We start from the raw sequence: 19818 nt of genomic DNA, 5'->3' as shown, positions 1-19818 counted from the left end.
TGGTCACAAACCTGCACACCGACGACGACTCTGGACCAGTGGTCGTTCGTCCGGGTTCCAGAGATGTCTGGCAGCATCCAGGATGTCTGAACCAGACTGAGGCAGAGGAGGGTTTATTACAGGAAGTAGTGAAAGAGAGATTTCTTGGGAAAGAGAAGCCGCAGATTGGAAAACAGCTGAGTTTTGCAATTAAAACTCTCTGAAATACATCTCTACTTTCCCACTAATTGAATTTATTCTCTATTCTATTCTATTCCATTCTGAAATTCTATTCTATTCTATTCCATTCCATTCCATTCCATTCCATTCCATTCCATTCCATTCTATTCTATTCTATTCTATTCTATTCTATTCTATTCTATTCCATTCTGTTTTCTATTCTATTCTATTCTGAATTCTATTCTATTCTATTCTATTCTATTCTATTCTATTCTATTCTATTCTATTCTATTCTATTCTGAATTCTATTCTATTCTATTCATTCGTAAGTCGAGGACCACCTATATGTAAAAAAAAGACAGGTGTGAACCAGGTTAATGGTGACTTTTGCAACACTCCGTGTATAAATTATATTTGCACGTGCAAAGAGCGAACACCCCGAAATGAAGGCAGCCCCAATCCGACTGATTGATTCGGAGGTGGGTGTGTCTGTGGACCGACTACAAAGCTCATGTTGCCCACCCAGTGCTGGCTGGGAGCGATGGAAACTTAAGTCCACACAAGATGTTCCCCCCTTCTCTTTTTCTCTCTCCCTCTCTCTCTCTCCTCTCTTTTCTTTTCTCTCTCTCTTTTCTCTCTCCTCTCTCTTTTCTCTCCCTCTCTCTCTCCTCTCTTTTCTTTTCTCTCTTTTCTCTCTCCTCTCTCTTTTCTTTTTTCTCTCTCTTCTCTCTCTTTTCTCTCCCTCTCTCTCTTCTCTCTTTTCTTTTCTCTCTTTTCTCTCTCTTCTTTCTCTTTTCTCTCCCTCTCTCTCTTCTCTCTCTCCTCTCTCTTTTCTCTCTCTCTTTTCTCTCTCCTCTCTTTCTTTTTTCTCTCTCTTCTCTCTTTTCTCTCCCTCTCTCTCCTCTCTTTTCTTTTCTCTCTCTCTTTTCTCTCTCCTCTCTTTTCTTTTTTCTCTCTCTTCTCTCTCTTTTCTCTCCCTCTCTCTCTTCTCTCTCTCCTCTCTCTCTTTTCTCTCTCTCTTTTCTCTCTCCTCTCTTTCTTTTTTCTCTCTCTTCTCTCTTTTCTCTCCCTCTCTTCTCTCTCCTCTCTCTTTTCTTTTTTCTCTCTCTTCTCTCTTTTCTCTCCCTCTCTCTCCTCTCTTTTCTTTTCTCTCTCTTTTCTCACTCCTCTCTCTTTTCTTTTCTCTCTCTCTTCTCTCTCTTTTCTCTCCCTCTCTCTCTTCTCTCTCTCCTCTCTCCTCTCTCCTTTCTCTTTTTCTCTTCTCTCTCTCTCTCTCTCTCTCTCTCTCTCTCTCTCTCTCTCTCTCTCTCTCTCTCTCTCTCTCTCTCTCTCTCTCTCTCTCCCTCCAGCGCCGATTGGGCGGCCGCCCCGCCTATCATCCGGGCTCTGGTCCCGCCTCCTCCCCTTGTTGATCAGCCATGCAGCCAAGAGAACGGGCCCTTCCCGGGTCTTGGTAAGCCGCGGAGGGGGCGTGTGCGGGGGTCTTCTCGCCCCTTTTTTTTGCAAAATAAGGGAGGGAGGGGAAGGAGGTCTGCAAAAAAAAATTAAATAAATAAAAATAAAAGCAAGGCCCAGTTTGGGTTTAATGCTGGCTTAAACCCGGCTTGCTAGCCAAGCCATGCTTAGGACTGCACGCTGGGCCGGCGAAACCCACGTCCGAACTGGCCTGAGTGGGGTTTGCAAAACGGCGCCCCCCAAAAGAGGGGGTGGGGGCTTTTGATCGCGGCCCAGCCCCTTGCAAAGCCCCTTGCACGTGAGAAGCGGCGTTTCCTTTGCTAATGCAACGGCCCTCTGCAGCGCCCCCTCCCCTCTTTGTTTTTTTACAGTGATGAAAAGCTTGCACCTTTTTCCCCAAAAAAGGGGTTTCTCTGGAAAGGGGCGGCTGGAAGGGGGTGCAGTGGCAAAGGCCAGCCGCTAGAGGGCGGAGGTTGCAGCTCCCTGGAGGGTGCATGGCGCAAAGGAGCCGCTAGAGGGCTCCTTGCTGCCCATTGGAAAGTGTGACCCCCGTGTACATGGTATTGCGCGGCCAATCAAGCGGTCAAAGCCGAGGGGACTTGGGAGGTCTGGCTTCCACCCTCCTGTCACGGAGTCCAGTTTTGAAAAAGCTGCAGCCAAATCTGGTCTCTGCTTGGACGGGGCACCACCTGGCGATCCCCAAAGCATCAGGCTACAGTCAGGCTGAAACGTATCCCAGGAATCCCAAGCGCACCCCTGCGGTTCCCAGTGTGACTGTGTAAAGCGGTGGCCAGTGTGCACCCGTGCGGTTCCCAGTGTGAATGTGTAAAGCAGTGGCCAGTGTTGTGTGCGATTTTTGTTTCTCCCCTCTCCTTTCCCGCAGCGAGTTGTGCAATGCATTCAGATAGTCCTCATTCTGCTCCTTTTCAGGGTCCCAGAACGGACCGTCTGGTTAAACACCGGCGCCCCCATGCCACTTCTGGGCCTCGGCACCTTCCGTCTGAAGGGGGACGCCGCCGTGCGAGCCAGCCTGGATGCAGCCCTGGAGAATGGCTACCGCTTGGTGGACACGGCTGCCGTCTATGGCAACGAAGCCGCGCTCGGGCAGGCCCTGAAGGATTTGCTGCCTCGCCACCGTCTTGCCCGCGAGGACATTTTTCTGACCAGCAAGCTAAGCCCGAGAGACCACGGAGAGGAGGCTGCCCACAGAGCTTGCCTCCGCAGCTTGCAAGAGCTAGACTCTGGTTACCTGGATCTGTACCTTATCCACTGGCCGGGGACCCAAGGCCAACCTAAGGATGACACCGGAAACCTGGAACGCCGTCTGCAGAGTTGGCGTGCCCTGGAGCGCTTGCACGAAGCCGGGAAGCTCCGGGCGATTGGAGTCTCCAACTATACTGTCCGTCACCTTCAGGAACTCTTGGACAACTGCCGGGTGACGCCCGCCGTGCTGCAGGTGGAATTCCACCCCGAACTCGCCCAGACAGAGCTGCTCGAATTCTGCACCCGGAACAGCATCCATTTGCAAGCCTATTCCTCGCTGGGGACCGGAGCGCTGGTCGAGCATCCCGAAGTACGGGCTGTAGCCCAGCGGCGTGGTCGCACGGGCGCCCAGGTCTTGCTACGTTGGGCTCTGCACCAAGGCGTAAGCGTGATTCCCAAGTCGGCGTCGCCACACCGCGTGGCTGAAAACGGCCAGCTGTGGTCGTGGGACTTGAGTCCAGCCGACATGGAACAACTACGGCATCTGGATTCCGGGAAGCGGTACTGCTGGGATCCCACTGGGGTCGCCTAAGAAGCTGGTGTGGATTCGGCCAGCTTCAGCCGAGATTCCTCCCAACTCTTGAGAAGGTCACCCTGTTCACGAAGTCAGTTTCCCATTTCGAAGCTTGTTGTCTTATCAAGTCCCAACGCTGGTGGTTAATTGTTGGTTTAGTGCCTTACCCAAAGCTGAGTCATTTAGGGCTGAGTCAACCCTAAATTAGCCAGGTTTAGGAATGTCAGGCTATTTTAGTTGCTCGTTTTGGGGTGGGATCCGAGCGTCCCGGCCAGCTGCGAGATTGTGGGGTAAAGAAACTGGTAAAAGGCCAATGAGAAGCCAGAAATAACAACCTTTATATACATTTTTTCTTTAGGAATTGGACAAATAAACAGCAATCATACAGAGGGTGAACATGAGAGAGAGAAAAAAAATCCGGTGGGGTTTTTTTTTGGCCTTGTTTAAAAAACAAAAAAGGTATTCGCTTGGTTTTGTGGAAAGGAGAAAAATGGGGATTCTGGAAAATTGGGGGGGTGTTGGATACTGGGAAGGAAAAAAAAAACACCCGAAATTTAATTTAGGATTAAAGGGGCAGAGGGTAAAAATCTGGACGGTGGGACAGTGTCGGGTCCAGAGAAAAACTTCTTGCAGGCGGCGTCAAGGATGAAAGTGCTAGGGAACAAAGTCGGCACCGGGAATAATTTTGAGATTCCACAGAGGAAAAAGGGCGCCTTTGAAATCCCACCCAGTTTCTCCCCCCCCCCACCCTCACTTCCCACCCCCGTAACGGAGAGCAGCAAAACCCGTTTAAGAACCGGAGGGTCCGTTCTCCGGGCAACTTCGGCGCCACCATGACCGCAGGGTCTCCTTCCAGCTTTGAGGGTGGTCCATGTGGGAACAAGTCCCTGCGCTTTTGGGGCGCGGCAGCTTCTGAAAAAGAGTGGAGAAGGCAGGGGTGGGTGACGTACTCGGCCGATTAGCACGTTACCGATCGGTAAAACTTAAGGAGGAGTTTCCTGACAGGACAATTAACCAGTGGGACAACTTGCCACCAGAAATTGTGGGCGCTCCAACACTGGAAGTTTTTAAGAAGAGATTGGACAGCCCTTTGTCTGAAATGGTTGTAGAGTTTCCTGCCTGAGCAGGGGGTTGGACTAGATGACCTCCAAGGTGCCTTCCAGCTCTGTTATTCTATTCCTATTCCCTATTCTATTCTATTCTTCATTCCTCTATTCTATTATTCTATTCTATTCTTCATTTCTCTATTCTATTCTTCATCTATTCTGTTCTTCATTCTTCTATTCCATTCCATATTTCCTTATTCTATTCTATTCTTCATTTCTTTATTCTATTCTTCTATTCTTCATTTCTCTATTCTATTCTATTCATTATTCTATTCTATTCATTATTCTATTCTATTCTATTCTATTCTATTCTATTCTATTCTATTCTATTCTATTCTATTCTATTCTATTCTATTCTATTCTATTCTTCATTCCTCAATTCGATTTGGAATTAGCCATTGTATCTAAAGCTGGCCAACAGGAGAATCCAGTTGTACAAGGGATTCTGCAAACAGTGGTTTAGTACAAACCCAGTTTTGGGGTGGGTTATACTCCCCTAGTAATGCTTATTTGGAACAGAGTTCCCTAAATATAAGGATCGCTCGGCGTTTGCAAGTCTTGTATCCCTGCACTGCGCCAGCCTTACCTGCAGGGCGCCGTGAAATTCATCGCTCATCCTGCGTAACTCCCGCCCGTATCGCTGCGCGGCCCACAAGATGGGAGGGGCGGAGCGTGAGCGTGCCCGGAAAGCCCCCACCTCATCGGAGGTCTCCGAATCTAGTTGGTCCGACCCGATCCGACGTCGCAGTTCTACTGATGGAAGGCAAAGCAAGGAATTTCAGTGAAACACAAGTGGATGTTACAATGTACTAACAAAAATTACAGTTAGTCCTCGCTTTACGACCACAGCGCAGGTCAGAATTTCTGTCGCTAAGCAAGGCGGCGGTTAAATGATCCCGCCTGATTTCGCGACCTTGTTTTTTTCCCCCTTTGATTGCTAAGCACGTCCCTGCAGTTGTTCAGGAAATCACAAAAGTGGCTTCCCCCCGTTGACGTGTTGCAAATGGGTGGGCGAGTCGCAAATGCTGTTTCCTCACGGCTGGATTTGCTTCTGGAACCCCCACATCTCCAACCCTCCCACCAGGTGAGAATCCCAGACTGTCGGTTGGACCCTGTGATCCTCCCAAAATTTGCTGAAAAGACTGCAAGGGATTCTGGGGCTTGTAGTTCGTGATGTCTATACAGAGAGCCAGGCATTTAATCGGAGGACACAAAATCTTTATTACAAAATCTTATTCAGAAAAATACACTTCTGAGGCTTCCCTTTGGTGGAGTCCAGAGGGTGTGGATTTAAGATCGCAGCTGAATAGGGTGAGGTCCCAGCTTGTACGCTCAGCTGGACAGCAGCAATTTTCACGTCACTTAACCGGATTTAGCTTGTCAGAAGACGCATCCTATCAATCTTGCTAGCAGTGTCATTAACTGTTTTTCAACTGCAAGGCTCAGATTTTAGATAAAGTCTTGTACGGAAGGCAGCGTTGGGGGTGTGTGTGTGTGTGTGTGTGTGTGTGTGTGTGTGTATGTATATGTATATACAGACAGCGTATCCCCAATCTCCTCTTCCCTGTCCAAAGCAAACTTAAATTTAGCCCAAGCTAAAATTAAAAGTTCGGGAAGGCATTCCTTCTGTGAATAATTTGGAATCGTGGCCTACTAGAAAAGATTTATGGACCTCGTCAAAAAAATAATGTATATATTAATCCACATGGCAAAGGGACACGTTGGTGTTGCTGAATTACTGCCTTTTCCAAGATAACCTAGGAAAGCTTAGCTGTGTTTTAAGGAATAGCTTGAAACTGAAGTTCTGATTAGTCTGATTTGAGACTTCCGACTCTTCGTTCAGCAACCGCTCAAAAGTTGCCACGGTGCTGAAAAAGCAAGGACCTGTCCTCGCACTTAAGACCATCGTGATGTCCCTGCAGCCACGTGATGAAAACCCAAATGCTTTGCCAAATGACACGTATTTACGACGGTTGCAATATCCCAGGGTCCTCTGATCCCCATTTATGACCACCTCATCCAGCTTCTGACAAGTCAGTGGGAAAGGCAGATTGGCTTTATGACTGTATTGACTCGCTTAACAACCAAGGCAAAAAAAAAAAGTCATAAATTGAGAACTCCTTTTATTTGACCTCTTTTCAAACTCCCATTGCACCTGGTGTGCATCCATCGCACCGCGGCTTAACGGAGAGAGACCGTAACAAAGCAAACCAGGATTTAACCAGGAACGCTTTCTCACGTGACTGAGTAAAAAGAGCTGAGAAATTGTGAAAATGGGAGCACCGGGAGGAAGCCCTCGCCCGTTCCCGCTCACCTGGGTTCTCATGAGAGGGGCTGTTGAGATCCTTGGCCCCCCCGACGCTCAGCTTGAGATCTGCGGGGTCCTGTTCAGCGGCGGCGAAGGTTTCATCTTGAAATTCGGAAATGTGGAACATGGTTAGGGGGCTGGCATTGCCCCTGCTTCTTGACCCCGTGTTTTCCAGAAGGCTTAAGAGGTAGTGGGCTGCCTGGGGGAGGGGGGGAAGGAAGGAAGAAAGGAAGATTGGAGGAGAAGGGAAGGGAGGAAGGAAAAGGAGAGAATAGGGAGGGAGGGAAAGGAGGTGAATTGGAGAAGGGAAGAAGAAAGAAAGATTGGAGAAGGAGGGAGGGAGGAAAAGAGAATAGGGAAAGGCAAAAGAAGGGGGGGAAAGGAAGGAAGATTGGAGAAGGGGGGGAGGGAGGAAGGAAAAGGAAAGGAGGGAGGGAAAAGAGGTGAATTAGAGAAGGGGAAGAAGGCAGGAAGATTGGAGGAGAAGAAGGGAGGAAGGAAAAGGAGAGAATAGGAGGGAGGGAAAGGAGGTGAATTGGAGAAGGGAAGAAGAAAGAAAGATTGGAGAAGGAGGGAGGGAGGAAAAGAACAGGGAAAGGCAAAAGAGAAGGGAAAAAGGAAGGAAGATTGGAGAAGGGGAGGGGGGAGGGAAAGGCGAATTAGAGAAGGGAAGAAGAAAGGAAGGAAGATTGGAGAAGAGGGAGGAAGCAAAAGGAGAGAGAAAGGGAGGGGGGAGAATTGGAGAGAAGAAGCGATGAAGGAAAAGGAGTGAAATAGGGGAGGAAGGAGAAAGGCATTTATAATATTTATATTTGTGTATGTGTCTAATTAATTAAATATATTGCGCCAGCCATCTCACTATCCAAAGTGACTCTCGGCGCCCCAGCAATCAAAAGCAACGTGGACTCCCCCCATTACAATATCCCAACCTTCAGATTTTGATTCTTTTCTTGTCCGATGTGTTGCTTTTGACACAGGCCAGTAGCATCCTGGCAAGTTTCCGGCAGGACATTTTTGTCTCCCCCAAGCCTCGAGTTAACCCCAAGCACGGCTGGCTGGGGAATTCTGGGAATCCAAGTCTACCCATCTTAAAAGGGGCCGAGATTGGGAGAAGGATGCCAGCGGTCGATCAGACGAACTAAACCCCACCACACGACAATGCTCACCAAGCAGGCCCCAACAACAACAACCCAAACCCATCTCGTGGCATAACCGCTGGGCAAGCTCACACCACAAGGGCAGACTTCCCACAACGCACCGAATCTCCCTTACCTGGTCCTAACTTAGCCTGGCTGTCGTGTGAACCCAACTTCCCGGTGAGCAGAGCTAGGTAGGATTGCAGCCGAAGGGGGGGGGGGACGAGTTACACACCAGGAAACGTCCAGCTCAAAACTTCACAATCTTGACTCAACAACAGATGAGCTCACAAAGCCGGCAGAACCCTAACGCTGCCACTCCTCTTAGCAGTAGAAACCCAAAATGGTCGGGCTGCCATCGTGGGGTGGTGGTGGGTGGGGATGGATCTGGTTCCCACCTTTGGGCAGACCCGGGTTTGCCAAAGGTTCTGACCTGGCTGGCTTCAGCAAACCAGGCAATAAAACCTCTGGCTAGCCAGAGGCTCTGGGCCAGGGGGGGGGTCTTCAAACTTGGTCCTTTTATGACTTGTGGACTTCAACTCCCAGAATTCCTCAGCCAGCGTGTCTGGCTGAGGAATTCTGGGAGTTGAAGTCCACAAGTCATAAAAGGACCACGTTTGAAGACCCCTGCTCTGGGCGAACCCCCACACCACCCCCACCACCCCCCAGCGCCTGGCACCCCGATTCTCTCCTGCCTTCTTGGCCCATGCGCTCAGTTCCCTGCAATTCTGGGGTTTTTTTTTTCCCCCTAGTAGCAGGGAGTTCCGCAAGTCCAGACGCACTCAGCTTCCCGGGAATAAGGCTGAACCTTTTCCTTCTTTCCTGCGGGGTTGGGCAAAAGGTCTTTCCCCTCGCCCACCGCAGCTTAACCCCGGGGATGCGTGCGCAAGGTTGCAGATGCGAGCCCACCCGCCCAGCCACCCACCCCCCTTTTTTTTCTGCAAATCCAACCATTCGCACCCCCACCCCTCCCACGTCTTTGCACGCTCCCCGCTTTGCCTCCTTGCAAAGGGGGGTGGGGGTGGGGAAAGCCCGGGGAGAGAGAGAGGGAGGGGGGGCCGGGAAAGACAGCTTTGCAAAAAGGGAGCATCCCCCCCCCCGGCCGATCAGGAAGCGAATGCAAAAAGTGGGGGTCGGCCTGGGGAGGGGGCGCTTGGCAGGTGCCCGGCTGGGCATGCAAGGGCCACCCCCACCCCCAACACCACCCCCACCCCCTCCCACGTCTTTGCACGCTCCCCGCTTTGCCTCCTTGCAAAGAGGGAAGGGGGTGTGGGGGTGGTGGGGGGTGGTGGTCCTTGCATGCCCAGCCGGGCACCTGCCAAGCGCCCCCTCCCCAGGCCGACCCCCACTTTTTGCATTCGCTTCCTGATCGGCCGGGGGGGGATGCTCCCTTTTTGCAAAGCTGTCTTTCCCGCCCCCCCTCCCCGGGCTTTCCCCCCTTGCCCAGATTGGGGAGGTGGGGGGGGGAATTGCAGCCCCTCCCCAGCCCCAATCCCTCTCCTCCCGCCTCCCCCGCCCCCGGCCCGGCCCGGCCCCCTCCCCGGGGCTGCCCGATGCGGCTACCTGCGGACGGAGCGCTGCCTGCGCGCCCTTCCTCCTGTTTACCGCCAGCCCAGAGCCAGCCGGAGTCGCCAAGGCGATAAAGAACTGCCACCGGCGGGGCCCAATCGGGAGCGGCGACGTCAGAGAGGGCGGAGAGCTGGGGGGGAAGGCTCCGCCCACTTGGGCACATCAAGGCAAACCCCGCCCCCCGGCCCCCCCCCGCTGGCGCGCGGTCTTCGGCCTGGCTCCGCCCCCTCCCCGTCCTCTTTCCCCGGGTGGGAGGGGGGCGCCTGGCCTTCTTTTCTTTTCCCTTCCTCTTCTCCTCCTCCCATCTTCTTCCTCTTTCCCTCCCTCTCCTTCCTTCCTCTCCCTCGTTTTCTCCTTTTCCTTCCTTCTCTCCTCTTTCTCTTCTTCCCTTCGTCCTTTCCCTCCTGCCCCTTCCCTCCTCTTCCTTCCTTCCTTCCTTCCCTTCCTTCCTTCCTTCCTTCCTTCCTTCCTTCCTCTTTCTTTCTCTCCCTCTCCCTTCTCCTTCTCCTCCCTTCCCATTCTTTTTCTTTCCTTCCTTTCTTGCCTTCCTCCCCACTTCTCTTTTCCTCCCTCCCTCCCTTCCTTCGTTCGTTCCTTCGTTCTTTCCTTCCTCTTTCTTTCTCTCCCTCTACCTTCCTCTTCTCCTTCTCCTCCCTTCCCATTCTTTTTCTTTCCTTCCTTCCTTGCCTTCCTCCCCGCTTCTCTTTTCCTCCCTCGCTTCCTTCGTTCGTTCCTTCATTCCTTCCTCTTTCTTTCTCTCCCTCTCCCTTCTCCTTCTCCTCCCTTCCCATTCTTTTTCTTTCCTTCCTCCTTGCCTTCCTCCCCCGCTTCTCTTTTTCTCCTTTCCTTTCCTTCCTTTCTTCCTTCCCCACCTTCTGCTTCTCCTTCTTCCCTTTCCTCTTTCCATCCTCCCTCCTGCTCCATTCTCCAGTCGCCTCCCCTTCCTCTTTCTTTCTGCCTTCCTTCCCTCTGTGGCTACATTTGCCTCTTGTCTTTTTAAAAAAAGTGCATAAAAACTCTGGATAGGCTTCATTTTGGCTCTTCGGTCCCATAATATTTTATGCCACCATTTGTAAGTGTTAAAAGGACGCTTTGGTTTTGCTGGATCTCGACTTTGGCAACTTTAAGCTGTGTGGACTACAATTCCCAGGATTCCCCAACCGTTACACTCATTGCTGGCTGGGGAATTCTGGGAGTTGCAGTCCACACAGCCTTTGTATTGAAACACTGGCTTGCCTTAATTCTAAGCATTTCACAGCTGGAGGTCAGGCTGTTGCCAAATTATAATTGTGATTTAATTTTTGTGGCTAGACTTAATTTAATTTAATTTATTTTAATTTTATATTGGATTGTTTTTAAATTTTGCCTTGTAAACCGCCCTGAGTCCTTTGGGAATAGGGCGGTATATAAACCGAATAAATAAATAAATAAATAAATAATTATTCTATTTAGACCCCGCCCGACTCCAACCCAGAGCTCCTGCATCCACAGAGTCAATTGTTCCTCATTTTTGTCTGTTTAAACGGTATAAGCAGGAACGTATGAATGTGTAAGTGTAAAACGACTGTAACGGAACGAAGGACCCAGAGGGAAGAGTTGCACTCAGAAGCGGAGGACGGAACCGTGCGGGGGGAACTTTTAGCACGAACACTTCCGGTCTGTGGATTTTCTTATTCCCCCCTCCCCTTTCCATTAACAAGCGAGCACACATGCCCGTCGTTAAGATGGCGGAGCGGAAAAGAGCGCCGCCGCTTTAGTCAGGCTGCCCGCCTCCCCGTCTTTTGCCATTCAGAAGCGCGCTCTACGCCCTCGGCGCAAGCCAAACGAGACGGACGGGCAGACGGGCGGCCGGCGCTCAACGTCATTTCCGGCACGCCGAGCCGGCGCGGCCAGGAAAAGGGGGCGGGGCGAGCGCACTTGGCGCAGCTGGCAGCAGCTGGGAGGTCGCGCGCTTGCGGCGGCGGCCCTGGCCTTGTGGGGAGGGGGCGTCTTCTCCCCCCACCCCACCCCAGATTTGAGGCAGTGGGGCCAGAGAGGGGCCCGAGAGAGCAGGGGAGGGTTAAGGGACCCAGGTATCTGGGGAGGCGACAAGGGACCCAGGTGTCCGAGGGGGGGGGGCAGAGGGGGCCCAGAAGGGGGGGGAAGCGTTCAAGGGTCCCAGGCCCAAGAATAAGGCTCGGGGGGGGAGAACGGAGGGGGAAGGGCCGCAAAGAGGCAGGGCTTCAAGGAGAATGGGGAGGGGTCTCCTAAGGGACCCAGATATTGCAAGGGTGGGAGGATGGGGGGGTGTCCCAGAAGTGAAAGTGGGACAGCAGGGAAATAGGGGGGGCCGAGGAGGCAGGGCTTCAAGGAGAATAGGGAGGGGTCTCCTAAGGGACCCAGGTATTGCAAGGATGGGAGAAAGGATACGGGGGGGGGGCATCCTGGACCTCTGAGGATTGGGGAGGGGGACCTAGAAGTGGGGTAGCAGGGGAATAGGGGTGGGGGGTGCATGGGAGGCAGGGCTTCAAGGAGAATGGGGGGCTTCTAAGGGACCGAGACACTGGAGAGATGGGAGTAGGGAGGATGGAGGTTGTCCAGGATTCTGGGCCTGCAAGGTGGGGGTCCCAGACCTCTGAGGATTGGGGAGGGGGCAGCAGGGAGATAGGGGTCGCAGCTCAAAAGAAGCACCCCAATTTTTGTCTCTTTCTCTTGCAGCTCCTGGAGAGGCTCCACATTGCGACAAAAAGGGGGATGCCCACAACGGGCTCCGGAGAGGAAGGCATCTGATCCACAGCTGCCCCCCGCCCCTCCAGCCAGGCTCTCCCATGGAACGGGCAGGCCTCCTTTGATTTTGCCGCTGGAGGGGCCAGCCCCCCACCTCCCCAAAGGATGTAACGTGCTCTCCGTGCAGAGGAAGCTGCTCTGGCCAAGAGAGGGGGCCACGGTGGTGGTGGTGGTGTGACCCCCCCATCCCCCTCTCTCCGCAGTCTGGGGGATGATGGCTTCCTAGCTGGCGAAGATGGAGAAGGCCGTGAGCAATCTGAGCGCCATCGTGCCAGCCTCGCGGCTCACGCCGGCCTTCCCGCCCGCGGTCAAGGTGGGCCTGACGACGCTCTACACAGCCTTGTACGCCCTGCTTTTCTTCTCGGTCTACGCCCAGCTGTGGCTGGTGCTCCTCTACCGCCACAAAAAGTTCAGCTACCAGACCGTCTTCCTCTTCCTCTGCCTCTTCTGGGCCGCCCTGCGCACCACCCTCTTCTCCTTCTACTTCCGGAACACCCTCAAGGCCAACCGCTTGCACCCCTTCTTCTTCTGGCTGCTGTACTGTTGCCCTGTCTGCCTCCAGTTCTTCACCTTGACCCTCATGAACCTCTATTTTGCCCAGGTAAATGCAGTGCCGGTCCTGACCCCAGAGGCTTGTGGGTAAATGCCAAGACGAAGGCAGTGGTCCCTAGGACTTCTGGGTAAATGCTGAACTTGCCACATGGCAGCTGGGGGGACTTCTGGGTAAAGAGGAGACCAAGGAAGGAGAATATTCAGTCAGGGTTGAAATGAGGACTCCTTGGTGCTCTTTGAGTTGGGTGACATTTCATCACCCAACTAGGTAACGTCCTCAGTGCTGGAAGGGTGTGGGGTATGTGGAAAAGAGGAGGAAGACTACAGGGTCCATGTTACTCTCTTGAATTGGGTGGCTTTCTTGCAGACGTTTCATGACCCAACTGGGTAACATCATCAGTGTTGGAAGGGAGTGAGGTTTGCAGAAGGGAGGAGGAGGAGGGCTGTGGGGTCCTTGGTGCTCTCTGAGCTTGATGCTTTTCTTGCAGACGTTTCGTGACCCAACTAGGTAACGTCATCAGGTCTGTGATGATTTCACCTAGTTTGGGTTATGAAACATCTGCAAGAAAACAGCCAAGCTCAGAGAGCACCAAGGACCCGTCTCGTAAAGAGGCTAGCTCGATTTGCATCAAAGACCGATCTCTCGCAAACGACAATTTGGTTCTATCTGCTTTGTTTTGGCTTAAAGAGATCTTAAATATTTATTTTGACTTATTCCTTCAAATCAGTGTTTCTCTACCTTGGGCACTTTAAAGTCTGTGGACTTAAAATTCCCAGAATTCCCCAGCCGGCAATGTATCTTGATAGGCTGGTTCTTTCTGTAAATGAGACCAGTTGTCTTTAATTGGGTGTTTTCTGTTCATTGAGATAAGAAGCTAAGAATAAAGATAAGAATCCTTAGTATTTTTAACTCAACGTGTTGATAGTTATCCCAATTCACAGCAAAGGTCTATAAGATTGTTGTGTGTAATGCTTCAAATTTAGTGGATGATTAAAAATAACAGGATTAGCTTCCTTTCCATCCAGGATGCAGTTTTTTAAAAACCCCAGGGTGGGGTGGGGAAACCCCACAACAGTGCATTAATGTTTTGCAACATTAGCACCTCTGTATTTAGAAAAAGGGCAAAAAACCATGAACTCCCGACCTTATCAAAACCACAGGAAGCCTTACCGGTAAATTACGATAGCAGAGTAGCTAGCGGTTTAAAAATGCTTGGCGCAGGTTGCAATCTGTTCTTCCCCTGACTTGGTTCGTCTATCCCGTTGATACCAGTGGCAGCAGCGTGCGGAAATTGTCGTGTTGCTTTGTGGCTGAAAAAGGGGGTGCGAAACCTGCAGTTCCTAACTGCAGCTGAGTTAGCAACTCTTATTACCGTACTTTAGCATTTCTAGTATATACGGGGCACGTCTTGCTAACAAGTATGTGGTCAAGTGGAGACACCCCAGACCAAATAAGGGGAGTGTGTGTGTGTGTGTGCGCAAAATTGTTCTGCTTTAGCAGAATTGTGGTTTGCAGCCCAACTTTCCTTAACCTAATAATAGCATTGATGCATCTCTGCGCTGTGCATTAACACAGTCCCTAAGGAGTCACTTCCAAGGTCAGTCAGTGGCTTCGCCAGTAAATTGGTCCTGTTCCTCCCCTCAATTACGATAGCAAGCTAAGATTTCCCCCAGCCCAAGCCTTCTCTTTCCCCAGCTCCCATCATTCCCAGCCACGGGCGTGGGTTGGGACGCTGGGGAATGCTGTCTCAACGTTTGGAGGCTTGAGAAAAGCTAGCCGAGCCTGTTAACCTTTTGAAGGCTTCTGATGTCGTGTTTAATTGTGACTCCTGTTTCTAGCAAATGCAGGCCGCGCCTGTCCATCAAAAGAGAATGGAAGCAGGCCGCTGAAAATGATGATGATGATAATAATAATAATAATAATAATAATAATAATAATAATAATAACAACAACAACAAGAACAACAATAATAACAACAACAACAATAATAATAACAATAATATAATGGTAAATTTTATGCTCCTTTTCAGGTGGTTTTCAAAGCCAAAGCGAAATATCGTCCTGAATTGATCAAAGGCCTGTGAGTAATCCATATTTCTCCAGCGGTCTATGGCTAGCGGGATTTCTCGCACAAAATCACAGACAGTCAGTCCTTGATTTACAGCTGTTCATGTAGTGACCGTTCCAAAGTTTGAACGGCGCTGAAAAAAGTGACTTAGGACCGTTTTTCACACTTACGACCGTTGCGGCATCCCCGTGGGTCACGTGATCCGCTTGGCGACTGGCTCATACTGACGGTCGCAGCCTCTCCCCGGGTGTGGGGGACGGGTTGTCACGCGATCCCTTTTTGCGACCTTCTGACCAGCCAAGTCAATGGGGAAAGCTGATTCGCTCGGCAACCGGATTATTCATTTAAGAACTGCAGCGATTCACTTAATAACAGTGGCAAGAGAGGTCGTAAAACGGGGCAAAACCCACTTGACGACGGTCTGGCTTAGCAGCCGAAAGTTTGGACCCGATTGTGGTCATAAGCCGGGGACTTCCTGTATCTGAAATGTCGTAGCCTCGGGGCGAAGCTGCTCTTGGAAAGGAGAGGCTGCTGGCAGCCCCGGGTGGGAACAGCCCCAGCTTTTGGGGGGCCAAAAGAAATAGTTTCGGGATCTTGAGGGTCTCACTTCTCAGGCTGGGTTTGGTTTTTTTCCCCCCCCTCCCTCCCCCAGGTTGCTGGTGCGAGGCGTGTGCTTCGGGGCCAGCGTCCTCTTCCTGGCGGTGAACGTGGCGTGCGCCGTGCTGGTGCGGGCGCGCCAGGCGGAACCCTGGGCGGTGGTCCTAGCCCGAGTTCTGATCAGCGACTCGCTCTTCGTGCTGGGAGCCGTCTCCCTCGCCCTCTGCCTCTTCCTCGTGGCCCGCGGCTCTCCCTCGACACGCATCTACCTGGAAGCCAAGGTGCCCCTTCTCGTTTCTGCACAAGGCAGAATGTTTCTATAAGCAGGTGGGGGCCTTGGGGCTCTCTGAGCTGGGTGGTTTTCTTGCAGACCTCTCGTGACCCAGCTAGGAAACATCGTCAGTGCGAGAAGGGAGGGGGGGTTTGAAGAGGGGGGGGAGGAGGAGGAGTGTGGGGGTCCTTGGGACTCACTGAGCTGGGTGGTTTTCTTGCAGACATCTCATGACCCAGCTAGATGACATCATCCATGCTAGAAGGGTGGGGGGCTTGCTGTCTACTTATATAAAGTCATTGTTGGTGGCATGTTCCATCTAGCAGTGAACATATTTATCCTGTTTTTAAAAAATATATATTTTTGTTTTCACATACTCTGTGTGTATGTGTGTGTGTGTGTGTGAGAGAGAGAGTGTGTGTATATATATATATATGTGTGTACATATATATATATATACATATACACATACATATATACACATACATAAACACAGATACACACAAGCACACACAGAGACATATAAAGTTTGTGTATTTTAGATTTTAATTAGCTTGTAAAATTATTCACGGTTCACCTTCTGCCTTTCCAGTGCTGCTTGAGCACCATAAGAAAGATCGGTTATGATGCGCCAAGCAAGCCTTGGGTTTTAATCTCCCAATAGCCCACCTGCAGATTAATCGCCTCTTTCCGAAACAGGGCACCACCCTGTGCCAGACGGCGGCCATGGGTGGCACAATCGTCCTGCTCTACGCCAGCCGCGCGTGCTACAACCTGGCTGCCTTGGCGCTCTCCTCGCGCACCCGGCTAGACTCCTTTGATTACGACTGGTACAACGTTTCCGACCAGGTGAATCCTCCGGGATGGTGGTGGCTGAAGAGCAGCTGGGGCAGGGAATCTCCAGCGTCTCGGACTACAGTTCCCATCCTCCCCTCCCTTGAACAAGGAAGTGTGGGGGCGGTTTCCCCCAGGCTCCAAAAAGGGTAATACTCAAGCGCCCGAACTTGTCCTATCCCAACTCTGACAAAGCTGGTTGGCTGGCGTACTTTGTAGCCATGTGTAGCCCGTCCTCAAGTTATGACCATCATGGTCGTAAAGAGGGTCCCCCCACATGATGGTACTTTGACTGTGGGGCACGGTAAACAGCCATAAACACGGCCCCGAGTAACCCTTAGGGTGGTGCGTCGTAACTTTGAATGTTTGCTGAAGGGCCTGTCCTAAGTCGAGGACTTCCTGTAAAGTTTTTGGAGTAAAGGGGTGGGATTTTACCTCCCCGTCTCTTTCCCTCCCTTCCAGGCTGACCTAATAACAGATCTCGGGGATCAAGGTTACATCGTCTTTGGACTCATCCTCTTCGTTTGGGAGTTACTGCCCACCACGCTGCTGGTGGGCTTTTTCCGGGTGCATCGGCCGGCTCAGGATGTGGTGAGTGGGATGCTCGGAGAGGATCAGTCTCAAATATCAGTGTCAAGGCCGAAACGTTGGCAGCTACGTGCCTCTGCATTTCAACTTGCCTTTAGAGCAAAGGGGAGGGTGGCGTTACTTTCGAGGGGGCTATAGGGAGAAACGAAACTTCTACAATTCCACTGAAGACTGAGAGAGCCTGAAACCTTTTCAAGGACACCGTGACAGGTGTGGAATTGAAGCGGACGGTTCCCATAACAAATTGATCTTTTTTATGTGGGCTGCGTAAGAGGGTTGAGACTTGGGCTGGGGGAAAAAAACATTGTTTAATTCTACGAACTGGTGTTTGGGAACCTCAGAGTTAGTTTTGCCTGGAGATTACCGTGCAGTGTGTTCAATAAACAGTTAAGACTTTCGGAAACGGGATTGTCCCGGAGTTTTATTTGGATTCTTGAGCTGGATGTTGACCATCAGGTTCAAAAGACCAGGTCCATGCATAAAAGTTCAATTAAAACTACTTTCTCCTGTTCAACCATGGGGCTGGACTAGAAGACCTCCAAGGTCCCTTCCCAGCTCTATTCCATTATATTCCATTCCATTCTAATTCTAGAATCCAGTGTATAGGATTCTTCCCAGCACCTGGTTAGGGCCAACAGTGCTTAAAAAGGGCTGCGCTCAATTTTCCTTGTGGCTACATAGGGATGCTAGTCTGGTGCCTCTCTTGATGTTCTTCCTTGGTAATGGGAGAAGGGGCAGCGTTGACTAGGGACTAGGGACTTGGATCTGCTGAAAGTGATTAGCCCCGCAAGCAAAAGAGCTGTCTCCCAGGGAACAAAAATTAACCGGCGCGGGAAAGGAAGTTTTTAATTGCTTTAATTGTCTTTTCCCTTGCCGCAGAGCGCCAGTCGTGTCTTCCATCGGCAGCTGGGGGTCTCCCGCTCTTATTTCTTCGACTACCCCGGGCAGCGCGAAAACGAAGGACTCACGAGCAGGTAAAAAAAAAACACCTCCTTTTTTAATCTTTCAAAATATCCAGGTGAGACCTTCCAGTAACGGCAGACAGACCGCTTTTAAAAAAAAAGAAGAAGAGAGATAACGACACACAAGGAAAGAGGAGCGAGGAGGGAGAAGGAAAACCGCGCGGAGGTCCGGTTCTACAATTCCTACCTGCTTTGTTTTCCTGTCCTCTTTTTTTTTTTTTTTTTTCCAGCCTGACCGGACGACCCAGCAGCGGGAGCTACTACGGCTCGATCAACCGCAGCGGGGAGCACGACTGGTTCGGGGGCCACCCGCCCACCGCCCCCCTTCTCTTCTCACAGGCTGCGGTCTCCGGCAGCCATCACCACAGCCTTTACTCCACCCCGCAAAACTGAGGCATGGATGTTGAATGGGAGGAAGGCCTTGCCCCCCCCCCCCACACACACACTTTCTACTGCCGAAGGTTTCCTGTGTGCTGGGGTGGGGGAAGACGACCGGCATGCGAACAGGGTATTTAGATCCACACAACCCCTAACCCCTGCCCCCTTATCCCACCCACCCCTTCCCTGAATTTTAGCCTGAAAAAACCTCAGCTCCGTCCTTTTAATTCCGGAGCTGGCTGGTTATTTTGCTGGAACCTCAAACCTCAATCTCTCTCCTTCCTCTTAAATATTCCCTAGATATTTAACCCCCATAGTATAATTGAGAACACTAGCACTTTAAATGAGACTTGGGGGGGGCGAGGAAGGGGGGGGGCCCTCGTTTTATCTTCGATGTCGTTGAAACGGATCCTGTGAAATGGGTACAGGGGCGCACTCTTTTCTCTCCCTCCTCCTCCTCCTCCTCCTCCTCCTCCTCCCCCCCCTTCCCTACCAACCGGTAGCAGCCGTACAATTTGGAATAAGCTTCTGTGTTTCTCCCGCTAACCACTTTATTGCCGTTCTTGGTGCTAATATCATCGCTTCCCCCCCCCCCCAAATAAATGGATTTTTGTGTTAGCGACAGAACGCGTGGCCCTTTTTTAAAAACACACACACACACCCTTTCTCTCCCCCCCCCCTTTCCTGGGATTCTGCTGCCTGGTGGGTGAAAAATTTAGACACAAGGAGGCGAACGGTTTGGTGCTTTAAAATGTTGAAATCGGTTTTATTTATTGATTATTCGTTATTGGGCCATTCTTTCTGAGCTCAGAGTGGTAGAGAGAGAGAGACCTATGGCGGGACCGGTAAATTCTGGGAATTTGAAGCCCACCCATCTTAAAGCCCACCGCCCTGAGTCCTTCGGGAGAAGGGCGGTATAAAAATTTAATAAATATAAATATAAATATATATAAAACATGTCAACTGGGAATTCTGGGAGTTGAAGTCCACGAGTCATAAAAGAGCCAAGGTTGCCTCCCCTGGGATAGACAATTAACCAGTAGAACAACTGTATGTTTTGGTCTCCTGGTTTCTGATCATCTTAGTTGCTGGCTTCTGAGTCTGACTCAGGAATTCTGGGACTTGAAGTCCATGAGTCATAAAAGAGCCGAGGTTGCCTACCCCTGGGTTAGGGTTAGGTCACCATGGACTCAGAGCAAAATGGACATTGCCAACAAACTCCCGAGTTCTTGGGTATGGTTAGGAGGGCGCTAACTTTTCTAGGCTGCCCTATCTATGTTTCCTGGTAAAA

General features: G+C 51.2%; 3 protein-coding genes across 4 annotated transcripts; 2 read left to right on the top strand and 1 right to left on the bottom strand.

The window, feature by feature from the left end:
• Nucleotides 1-827: 827 nt before the first annotated feature.
• On the top strand, nt 828-3461 carry LOC310647267 (glyoxal reductase-like). The gene is made up of 2 exons (XM_083374371.1): nt 828-1612; nt 2545-3461. Exons 1-2 carry the CDS (start codon nt 1578-1580, stop codon nt 3407-3409), a joined length of 900 nt encoding a protein of 299 aa, XP_083230497.1. The 5' UTR covers nt 828-1577; the 3' UTR covers nt 3410-3461.
• A 379-nt stretch (nt 3462-3840) lies between these two features.
• On the bottom strand, nt 3841-9553 carry BAD (BCL2 associated agonist of cell death). Its single transcript, XM_083374372.1, has 4 exons — nt 9505-9553; nt 6812-7004; nt 5084-5250; nt 3841-4303 (listed from the first exon to the last, which is right to left on the bottom strand). The coding sequence occupies exons 2-4, from the start codon at nt 6930-6932 to the stop codon at nt 4181-4183; spliced, it is 411 nt and encodes a 136-aa protein (XP_083230498.1). The 5' UTR covers nt 6933-7004; nt 9505-9553; the 3' UTR covers nt 3841-4180.
• A 1863-nt stretch (nt 9554-11416) lies between these two features.
• GPR137 (G protein-coupled receptor 137) lies at nt 11417-19148 on the top strand. Of its 2 annotated transcripts, none has more exons than XM_083374471.1 (8): nt 11417-11582; nt 12208-12877; nt 14860-14909; nt 15550-15775; nt 16465-16614; nt 17062-17190; nt 18067-18161; nt 18380-19148. In XM_083374471.1, exons 2-8 carry the CDS (start codon nt 12512-12514, stop codon nt 18540-18542), a joined length of 1179 nt encoding a protein of 392 aa, XP_083230597.1. In that variant the 5' UTR covers nt 11417-11582; nt 12208-12511; the 3' UTR covers nt 18543-19148. The 2 variants fall into 2 exon arrangements, with proteins under 2 accessions (XP_083230597.1, XP_083230598.1); XM_083374472.1 differs by lacking the exon at nt 11417-11582 and adding an exon at nt 12005-12107.
• Nucleotides 19149-19818: the final 670 nt, after the last annotated feature.

This window comes from Vipera ursinii (assembly GCF_947247035.1).
Source record: "Vipera ursinii genome assembly, chromosome: 15".
NCBI lineage: Eukaryota > Metazoa > Chordata > Lepidosauria > Squamata > Viperidae > Vipera > Vipera ursinii.
The sequence above is the reverse complement of the archived record's forward strand: the minus strand, read 5'-3'. Positions and strand labels throughout refer to the sequence as shown.